We start from the raw sequence: 11602 nt of genomic DNA on the forward strand, positions 1-11602 counted from the left end.
AATCCATCTCTTCCAGTCCAAGCTAACACTCCTACAGCATAACATCCGGTATAATGGATCGAAATTATTTAACAAGCTTCCTAAAGAAATTTCATCTGCCCCTTCAATTATTATATTCCTTAATAAATTAAAAACTCATTTCTTCTCCTTTTATGATTAATTTTCCGTAAAATTTGTCCTGCTATTAACCTGTGCTTCCGTGTCATTTGCCCTCTTTTTTTCCATCTTTCCTGATGTTTGTCTGTTGTCTGTTTTGTTTTTGTTTTTGATGTGTTTTGAAATTTACTGTTATTGTCTATTATCTGGCTAGCTCGACATAAGTTTCGGTTTAACCTTTAAACCGAATTTACTTCCAGGGCTGTTGCCTCTTTCATTGTTTATATGTTAATTGCTATTAGTTATACAGTTATTCTGATATTATTATTATTGCTCAATTTAATTATTTTCTACTGTATATATATATATATCAAAGAAAGATGAAAGAAATAAATGTTGCTGAAATGAAATATGAGAATATTGCAGTTCTTTTACAGTAGTACAGTACATATATCATTTATTTATTCCTGATGATGATATATCATTTATTGTACAGTAGTACTACTAAAATTACATTGCCTCAGTATATCATTTACTGCAGTGCATATAGTACAGTATATCAATTGTAGTTCATATTGTAGTATATATTTTTCTGTAGTACTGTACATACTATACAGTATAGCATTTACTGCAGTGCATATAGTACAGTATATCAACTGTAGTTCATATTGTAGTATATATTTTTCTGTAGTACTGTACATACTATACAGTATAGCATTTACTGTGGTATACAGTATCATTTATTTAGAAAACAAGTTTATCATTTATTGTAATAAACAATATGTCGTATATTTGCATACAGTATATTTGCCATACACAGAATATATTTGCCATACACAGAATATATTTAATAGCTCGATGTTAGGAAAGCAAATTTAGATATTTTATAGATGTTTGTATTTAAATATTAAGCAGTTGATACATATTGTAATAGTGTAAGAACTGACTCACTTATATTGTAAAAGAAAAGAAAATTTTACCTTAAAGATGTACTGTCTGCCATCAAAAAAAGACCTCACAAATTCATTATCACAAAGTAAGCTCCCTTTGAGTACTTTTTTCCATCTAATCATCATACAATAATTTGAGTGGTTTCTCTTCCATCTGTTTCTGTAATAATAATTTCAGTTCTTTGTCCTATCTATTCATTAGAAATATATGTACTATGTCTCATCTATTCATCATTATAATAACTGGAATACATTTCTCATCTGTTCTTCAAAGTCGGCAATTAGCTCTGGACAGAGGAGGTTGGTGATCTGGCATCAAATGAAAAAAGTTCAACCCATGACGAAGATGGACAAGGACTTAAAACATATAATTATGAGGTGCATGTTTCTGCTGAATGACGCCAAAAACATGCCAAAACTAATAAAAACACGGACGCGAGCATTGGTAGGTGGGTGGAGCTTATAATTGGGAGCTTTTGATTTGTGCGACGACACAACGCTAGAACAGAATCACTCATGCATGACCGTCCTACCTGGCGTCATACGTTCTCTGCATACGTAGATGTAACCAAATTGCGTTCCAGAATCTACTCAATGAGGTGACCTTAACATTCTCGCATGCGCAGGTCACTTTTAGTGACGGCATTACGTTCCACGTCCTACCATCGTCGTGCGGTAAGCGTTATAATTATGGCCGCCACTACTGAGCTGCAGGTTCATGAATAATTAAGTAGCAATAGAAATCGAATATTCATTTCACATAGCATTGTATGTTATTGTCGAAAAAGCTCCGGTGAACACACACTAGCCTACACACGAACCTTTTTTTTTTCTGCTTGTGTAAAGTAACGAAGTGAAATTATATAGGCCTAGCCTAGGCCTATGTTTTTTTGTATGTACTGCACCTTGTAAAGTAGTACAAAAGAATATAAACAGAAGCTTTTTGTCTTTCGTGGGAGTCGCCCACCTTTATTGTCTTTTTTTATTGTTTTCATTCATTTTTCCATTTTTAATCTATATTACATTTCAAATAAAATACGGGTAACTAATACATACATGTATAATACTTTTGTCGAAATTAAAGCCGCCTTTTTTACAAAGTATTTTTTTTCCATGCCCATCTATAAGGATTTAATATAAAATATAAATCCTGCAGTAGCGGTGCCCATAATGCAGTAGCAGTGCACATCTAAGGATTATTATATAAAATATAACACCTGCAGTTTGGGTCACTGACGGGTCATGACTAACACGGTATTGCGTTGCAGCTAAAAAGTAAACCACGAAACACGTTTTCTGAAGGCCAATCCTATTACGAATGTACGCGTGTGAAAACACGCATTTTTAGAACACATTCCTAATTGTGTTTTTGTTTTTTGGGCCGTTTCTGCTGGGAAAAAACATGTTTTTATGACCATTTAAAAACAAATGTTTTTTGCTCAGCAGAAACAGGTCCATAATTGTCAAACTGATTGTCGCTGGCATCATCATACAATGTAATTGAAAAAGATGTTTTTATTTTTTGCAAGTTTTTTAGTACAGTGAACAGAATTTTTAATTCCATGGTTGAGAAACGTCTTCAGTAATTGTATCATTTGTTGTTGCGGCTCCACGCCTTTGGAATAAGCTGCCAATAAATATTCGCTCATGTCAGTCTACTGCTTTGTTCAAAAAAGCTCTCAAGACGGCTGCTTTTCCTAGTTCTCTGGTTTGTCTTGCGTGCTGAATTGTTTTAGTTAGATACTCTCATTACTTGAGCACCTGTGCCTTATTGCCTGTAAATTGTGCGGTGGTGGTGTGGCGTTTCTTTTCTTGTAGCTTTAAGGTTCATGCTAATTTTTGGTTCCTTCCTCCTATTGCGCCTTGAGCACTACTGCAGTGGATATATGTGCTTTATAAATCTAATTATTATTATTATTATAAGGGATTATAGAAACTGGGGATAAGCTCCAGCCCTATGAGCCCCAGTGGCTCAGAAAGGATTTAATTATATGTGATTATAGTAGCAATTCCAAATATTTAGGATTGCTTTTGAAAAGCCCTCTTTAATTTGCAAAAGTAATCTAAAACAAAAAAAGCCAATCCAAGGGTCCTACTAAATAGAAAAGTTCATGGACTTCTTTTTGAGGTTTTAAAGATACAGATCATTCAAACTATATTCCTTGCATCAACAGTGGTGTATCTAGGGTGTATTCCCCCCCCCCCCAAATTGGAAATTTCCAAGGCCAAAGAAATCACCTTATTTTGCAACCTAGCACCCCCTCACTTAATAATTGAGTCCACCTTCAGGTTAGCCTCAACCATGAAGATAAAGTGACATGAACAGAAATAATAAAAAAAAAAAATATATGAATGACAACAAGAACTTAAGGAATAAATATGGTGGATTCAGTAGCCAAAAATTCAAATGTGAAGTGATTTAGATAAAATGGCTAAAAATTTGGAGATTCCCCCACAATAAGCAAGTGCCGATGTGCTACTCACCTCCAGTCAAAACTTCTGGATATGCCATTAAATACAGGGACTAAATAAAATAGAGATCTAACTACACCAACAAAAGAAAAAAAAAACCAAAACAAGAAAAGCAAATAAAACCAGTGAAAATTAAATCATTTTCAATTTTAATAATTATTCAGCTCATAGTTGTACATGCTGTTCCAATTACATATTATGCACATGCTCCTCAAATGTTTAGAATATAAAGTTGTGTCTATATCCAACTCCCGCATGCACTTTACATATTAGCTTTTTAATTTTATTTTAGTGTCATTTTATCATACAGTAACCGACCACCTTTCCTTTAAGACACCCATATTGAGGGGCGACTTCTGCGAAAAGAGAGGAATATGTATTTTAACACTACAACCAACCCTATTATGGATAGTCAAACTTCCTAAGAATGCCAAGTGAAAGCTATTTTATCTTACAACAAATACAATAATCAAATTTTTATTTTGACAACTTTTTAGCTATAAACTTCAATTGTTGATCTTAGAAATGGATATCGATCTACTTCATAGTAGACCGATCTATCGATCGGTCTACTACGAAGTCTTCAATCACTTGAGTTGTCCTTTTTATATCCAATACGGATTGATGGAATTCTGTCCACATTGTTACTCCACTACAATGGCGGATCCAGGAATTCAACATAGAGGGGGCCCAGGGAGGTACTTTCACAGATGGAGGATCTATACCACCTCAGCCCCACCATGGTTGGGGCTGAGGTGAGAAAAGATGTGTATAAGAGACAGTAGCAAGAGTGATTACAATAGTTCCTATTGCATTACATGCATAGGAACTAAAAAGCTCTCAAGACGCATCTGTTGTCGGCTGCTTTTCCTAGTTCTCTGGTTTGTCTTGCATGCTTAATTGTTTTAGTTAGATACTCTCATTACTTGAGCACCTGTGCCTTATTGTCTGTAAATTGTGCGGTGGTGGTGTGGCATTTCTTTTCTTGTAGCTTTAAGGTTCATGCTAATTTTTGGTTCCTTCCTCCTATTGCGCCTTGAGAACTACTGCAGTGGATATATGTGCTTTATAAATCTTATTATTATAAGGGATTATAGAAACTGGGAATAAGCTCCAGCCCTATGAGCCCCAGTGGCTCAGAAAGGATTTAATTATGTGATTATAGTAGCAATTCCAAATATTTAGGATTGCTTTTGAAAAGCCCTCTTTAATTTGCAAAAGTAATCTAAAACAAAAAAAGCCAATCCAAGGGTCCTACTAAATAGAAAAGTTCATGGACTTCTTTTTGAGGTTTTAAAGATACAGATTACTCAAACTATATTCCTTGCATCAACAGTGGTGTATCTAGGGTGTATTCCCCCCCCCCCCCAAATTGGAAATTTCAAAGGCCAAAGAAATCACCTTATTTTGCAACCTAGCACCCCCTCACTTAATAGTCCACCTTCAGGTTAGCCTCAACCATGAAGATAAAGTGACATGAACAGAAATAATTTTAAAAAAATGAATGACAACAAGAACTTAAGGAATAAATATGGTGGATTCAGTAGCCAAAAATTCAAATGTGAAGTCATTTAGATAAAATGGCTAAAAATTTGGAGATTCCCCCACAATAAGCAAGTGCCGATGTGCTACTCACCTCCAGTCAAAACTTCTGGATATGCCATTAAATACAGGGATTAAATGAAATAGAGATTTAACTACACCAACAAAAGAAAAAAAAAAACCAAAACAAGAAAAGCAAATAAAACCAGTGAAAATTAAATCTTTTCAATTTTAATAATTATTCAGCTCATAGTTGTGCATGCTGTTCCAATTACATATAATGCACATGCTCCTCAAATGTTTAGAATATAAAGTTGTGTCTATATCCAACTCCCGCATGCACTTTACATATTAGCTTTTAATTTTATTTTAGTCCTATATTTTCCTTCACTTGTGTCATTTTATCATACAGTAACCCACCACCTTTCCTTTAAGACACCCATATTGAGGGGCGACTTCTGCAAAAAGAGAGGAGTATGTATTTTAACACTACAACCAACCCTATTATGGATAGTCAAACTTCCTAAGAATGCCAAGTGAAAACTATTTTATCTTACAACAAATACAATAATCAAATTTTTATTTTGACAACTTTTTAGCTATAAACTTCAATTGTTGATCTTAGAAATGGATATCGATCTACTTCATAGTAGACCGATCTATCGATCGGTCTACTACGAAGTCTTCAATCACTTGAGTTGTCCTTTTTATATCCAATACGGATTGATGGAATTCTGTCCACATTGTTACTCCACTACAATGGCGGATCCAGGAATTCAACATAGAGGGGGCCCAGGGAGGTACTTTCACAGATGGAGGATCTATACCACCTCAGCCCCAACCATGGTTGGGGCTGAGGTAAGAAAACTGGTGATTATGGCACCTCTAAATGGCCGGAGATTGCATTCTCAGACTTAAAATTTAAAAATATATTTCCTCTATACCTCCATTTTTAAAAATTTAGGGGGGGCCGACCTAGCTGGGCACCGACCTAGCTGGGCACCCCCTTGAATCCGCCACTGCACTTTGTGTTAACCAATCTTGTCAATTTTAGCTCTTAAACAATGGACTGACTTTCACTCCTAATGTATCATATATATCATTTATTTCCACCATTTCAATTATGAACATAAAAATACAAAATTCTTGTCCAATAGAAAGCACAATATTGTAAAAAAAAAATGTGATTATAAACTAGAATCATGAAGCAATATATATAGTTCTACTCTTTAATTACATTTATAAACATTAGTTACAAATTATTTTGATTCGATTTCAAATGGTTCTTAGCTAAACTAAACTAAAATTATGAAAATATATATGTTATCGTTATATGTATACGTTATATTAAGGGACAATTTCACAATTCAGGTTCTTATGTCCACACACTTGCTAGATACAATACTTGTTTCAGCCAGAGCAGGACACAGTTTCTAGTACAATCATTGTACTCTGACAGGTCCATCAGATGGCATGATGGAAACGGTGATACAAGTTGATGTTGACTTGATATTGTGTGTGGTCACTGTTGATTTAGCGTTACAGAGGGCAGCGACGAGGACACTTCTACCATGCCCCCTTAAATAGGTGTATCCAGACAGTCTATTAAGGAGGAACTTTTTTATCCTGAATGTGGAAGGGGGGGGGGGCGGTGGGGTGGTATTCTACTGTCCTACTGTATGGTGTTTATACATTTTAAGAGTTGTTTTATAAAAAGCATAAATTGGACAAATAAATCTTACAACAAATCGTTTTATATGATTGGACAACATACTAAATGCAATTATTCTTAAATAATATTGTACAGTAGTTGAGCAACTAACTCAGCTGTCTCAAAAGCTAATGTTAGGGTTCCTTTCATCATCAATTGGCTGTGGTATTTTTATTTCTTGTTGACATTTACTCATGAGTGAGAATCTTGCAGTAATTTAGTACTTACTGCAGTATGAGAATACTGTCAATACATTATAATAAAAGATCTTTCCCTTGCATCTGAAGCATTTCCAGTTGTTCCTGGCATACAGACAGCACTTTGTAACGATGTTTCAAATTGCGTGCTCTAACATGATCATTCACAATCTCTTGAACATGGCTGGCTGGGAACCATCCTTTAGCGTTGTCTCTTACACGCATTCCTTCCCACCAGCCTACGTGGAAAACAATATTTTTAGGCTTTGACATACTTACTCGCTTGTAGTATTGATAAAGTATTTCTTTTCCTTTTTCTCATGATTTTGAAGAAAAACAACCATCATAACATTTTTGTAATCCTCTAGTAATGTGTCGTGCTTTAACTCAACTGCTTTTACGTCCACTAAATTCCTTGGACACCAATCAAACACTTCAAATACCTCACGGTCACTAAGTTCAAGGGAATACAATATGGTCAAATGACACGTATATAAACAGCACTTGCAAAATAGTGGTTGAACATTGAATTTTGATCAGCAATGTGAAAAATGGCAGTCAATTAATGGCAAAACAAAATAAAGTTGTAGTATATTAAAATTCTTTTTAATCAAATAATTTGTTTATACCTATTTCTGCAGAACTGTTTATCAATAATAAAGCAAGCACAATGGATGTAAACTTGCATTATTATTATTATTTTATTTTTAAATAAATATTTGTTAACAAACATTCACAATTTATTGTTAAAAACTACAAAACTACTGACTTTTTAATCTTTCTTTTTGTCAAGACAACTTTGTCAGCAAACACCAGAATGTGGATTTGCTTTGAGACAACTTTCTTCTTGTTGAACCTGGAAGTGTCATGGCAGAACCACTGAAGGTCGCCTCTCTTTACAATTAGCAACTTGTCCGATATCTTGATTGCCTAATTACAATTAAAACAAACAATTAACAACTTGGCAGCTACCTTGATTGCCTAATAACAATTAAATCAACAATTAACAACTTGTAATAGAGGGAGCCCAGGGAGGAACTTTCACAGATAAAGGGTCCACCCACCTCCGATCAGCCCCACCATGGTTGTTATATAGTTTATATAGTTGTCTCAGGGCTAATGTAGGATGTTTTTATTATTAAGGCACTCTCAGAATTTGAATACAATTTTTTTTCTCCATTATTTTGGCCCCTCTCCATTTGAAATCAAACAAATGTTGGTGCACTTGTCCTTTTGAAGCGCTTTTTTTTTAAGACAATGATTTAGTTCGCTTTTAAAGCAATCCTAGGACTTGTTTTGACTTTACTGTACTATATATTCAATCATGTTACTGTATGTTTTTATTGTTTGCACCTTGTAATAAATAAAATAAAAACAAAATAAATATGTTTTTATATTGAATCTGAAGCTGACAGTTGAATATGAATCATTTTATTTTAAATATTAAGAAGAGAAAAATAATATTGATGCATTTATCTTACTTTAATGTTGGGTTTATAATCTAACTTGTGAGCAAGTTTTGTCAATTCTTCAATTCCTTCCATTCTTCTGGCCTCTTCATTACATTTAATAGCCACCTAAAAAAAGACCACAATGGAAACAACATAACAAAAACCATGTTGGTTTAATACTTGCATAATTTAACAATCTAAACTCACAAAAATTATACAAACATACTGACCTTCTTGACAAGGTTTAATGCTTCAGTTGCAGGCCCAATGTGAGCAGACTCTGGATCCAGTCGTGCTATTATTGCCTAGAATAAAAAAAAATCATTAAGTTAGTTGCCCTCCAGGTTTTCCCTTCATTTAATTGTTATTTACAAATTGAAAAAAGTATTTACTCACCTCAATCAACAGAGGGAGTCTTGTTATGCGTTGGAATGGCATCATGATGAAGGACAGAAGGTTGTTACCTCCGCATTCCTTACTTCTCTCTAGAATGCCAAGTTCAGTGACAAACACTGGATTTTCTCTATAAAGATAATATGCAACAATTGAAAGTAGTAATCAAAACAATCAATACGATTATAAATATTAAGAATACTAAAAAATGACACAAGATTATTATTAACCATCTTAATATAAATTCATATAATCTGCCTGACCAATTATACACAAGTCTGTCACTTTTTGGTACATTATCGTTGGCATGACTACAGTGTCATTCGTATGAAAAAAAACTGCCGAAAACCACTGAAAATTAGTGATTTCTTGCCCGGTGTGGCCACGTTTTATGAGTTGTCTATATCATTGACAGAAAATAAAGTGATACTGCTGAGCAAAATCCCTAGCAAGACTAACTAAACATTTAATCTAATTTAAAATTTACAAAGAAAAAGTAAGATACAACATCTTAATAATTACGTTAGAAATTGGGATCAATGGTTTGTCAGTGAGGAAAATGGCGTCTGGTTGAACGCTTTTTACAACAATAGCAACGGAGTAGTATCACGTGGTATCGTGACGTAACACTGTAGTACTCTATAGGTCTAAGTACAGCCATTGCAACAATATTATATACATGTTCATATATATAACTTTACATTTAATATTACAAATTATTTTACATTAAGTTGATGATATAAATAAGGTCAAGGTAAACAGATTTAATTAACACTAACCTAAGCTAAAGGCTGAATTTTTTTTTTTTTAATTATACCACAAAACCGATTAAAAGATCAAATGGTTGACCTTTTCACTAAAAAAATAATTCTGTGGCATATTTTAATGATTTTAGCATTTTCACTTATATATTTCGTTTATTTAATTATTTATTTATGCCAGTGTAAAAAAAATTATGTATTAGTTCAGAAAATAGTATATTGTATCTTGGTATTGGTTGTTGAGATAATAGGTCACATTGCATGTCTAATTGTTATGTCACAAACATCACTTATCAAATAATTGTTTGACTTCCTTTAATGATTTTAGTGTCTTTATTTGGTATTGGTTGTTAAGACAATATGTCACATACATATCAAAGTTCCTCTGTGTTGCATGCTTAATTATTATGTCACAAACATCACTTATCAAATAATTGTTTGACTTACTTTAATGATTTTAGTGTCTTTATTTGGTATTGGTTGTTAAGACAATATGTCACATACATATCAAAGTTCCTCTGTGTTGCATGCTTAATTATTATGTCACAAACATCACTTATCAAATAATTCTCTTGGAATCGATCTTCCAAGTCCAGCAGTAATCTGAAATATACAAACTCTTTAAATTATTTAATTGTATTAACAGCAAGTCTGAAATACATCGAAATATCAAGAAATATTAATATTATTATAAATAGGGTTCCTAAATGAAGTGATGTCAAAATGGCAGAAAGGAAATTGATAATTAAAAATGAGTGTAATGCTTACCTTTCACTGGCATCTCTTACTGAAAGTAAATTGGAGAACAAATGATGGCGCTCTTCTTTTCGTAAAAGTCCATACATAACATTGAACACATCGGCTTTCATAAAATTATTTACAAATATATCAAGACTCCGAAGATATGACGCTTCTGATGTAATCACTTCAAACATAGCCTGAAAGAAAGAATGTTTAGCTACCGGTGGAAATGCAACATTACAGTAAAAATAACATTTAATCCTATGAATGAAGAGTGATAACTTATGGAAGATGTAGTAGAGAGCAGTGTAACTCAGCTAAACTGATGATTAGCATAGTATGTGTGGATGGGGAGATGGGGTGTCCTCAATTATTTACTATGGAGATTCTTTCAGACCTTTGTGTTTAGTCTCCTTAATTGTGCACAATCTTTTGGATGAGACATTTAAGCAATAGGTCGCATATGCATTATCAATCTGAAATCTTATGGTGGAAATAATACGAAGCCATGTGCTAGAAGTGGCATAGTAAAATATGGTAGAATTAGCATGTGATTTTAAGTAGCATGAAATACTTGCACCTAGGGCTGGAACAAAGTGCTCACAGCCCATTAACACTACAAGCCTGGGCATCTACGCTTGGCTGGCAGAGAAAAGATTGGTTAAGAATTTACCTCTTGTAGCTTGCGCGCTTTGTCATCAATTTGGTGCAATATTCCACTTTCGATAACTTCAGGAACCTCGCACCACAAGGTACGCTGCATTTTCAAGCTGGGTTTTCTGTTAACTTCTTCAGCATCGATCTCTGGAAAAGATTGTGAGCGACGTTCTGGTGTAAGTTGAGTTTGTTGACTGGTCTTAGTATTAACAGACGATTGTCTTCTTGGAGGAGGCAGAGGTGGTGGAGAATCTCTACCAGAGGACAGTCGATGTTTGCGATTCCCAGTGAAATGAAGAGTGTCACGTAGTTTAGCATCTTTGTTGTAGGCTTGAAACAAAGGTTCTAAAAGGATTTGAAAATTACTATTTTGAAAATACCCAATTTAATTAGCAATTAATAAGTAGAAAAATAAATTTAGTCTGTCAACTCAATTTGAGCCTTAGGAAAGCTAATTTAAAAAACTAAGCAATTCAAATACCAAGTATTTATTTAGCATATCAGGCCCTATAAAAATATTATTAGTTTATCACCTTATCTAGTCTGGAAAAGTGATGAGAGAGGGAGGATTTTTTTTTTTTTTTTTTAGCTAAAGCCAAATATCACCCTTGGGTTGTTTGCTGGTGCATTG

General features: G+C 33.9%; 1 protein-coding gene and 1 long non-coding RNA gene across 2 annotated transcripts in view; both read right to left on the minus strand.

Moving 5' to 3' along the window:
- Window positions 1-3633: 3633 nt before the first annotated feature.
- Window positions 3634-7024, minus strand: LOC117101870. The gene is made up of 2 exons (XR_004444332.1): window positions 5891-7024; window positions 3634-4246 (listed from the first exon to the last, which is right to left on the minus strand). It is a non-coding gene; the product is annotated as an uncharacterized LOC117101870 (long non-coding RNA).
- A 207-nt stretch (window positions 7025-7231) lies between these two features.
- Window positions 7232-11602, minus strand: part of LOC117101869 — a gene marked incomplete in the record, with an annotated part of 25336 nt that continues 20965 nt past the window's right edge. The window contains 8 exon segments of the mRNA XM_033241985.1: window positions 7232-7421; window positions 7738-7898; window positions 8450-8545; window positions 8650-8724; window positions 8816-8942; window positions 10021-10176; window positions 10342-10511; window positions 10988-11316. Of these exon segments, the coding sequence (XP_033097876.1) occupies window positions 7244-7421; window positions 7738-7898; window positions 8450-8545; window positions 8650-8724; window positions 8816-8942; window positions 10021-10176; window positions 10342-10511; window positions 10988-11316 (1292 nt within the window).

The sequence above is a fragment of the Anneissia japonica genome, unplaced genomic scaffold (genome assembly GCF_011630105.1).
Source record: "Anneissia japonica isolate Jap-2015-1 unplaced genomic scaffold, ASM1163010v1 scaffold4988_len2956909_cov206, whole genome shotgun sequence".
Taxonomy (NCBI): Eukaryota; Metazoa; Echinodermata; class Crinoidea; order Comatulida; family Comatulidae; genus Anneissia; species Anneissia japonica.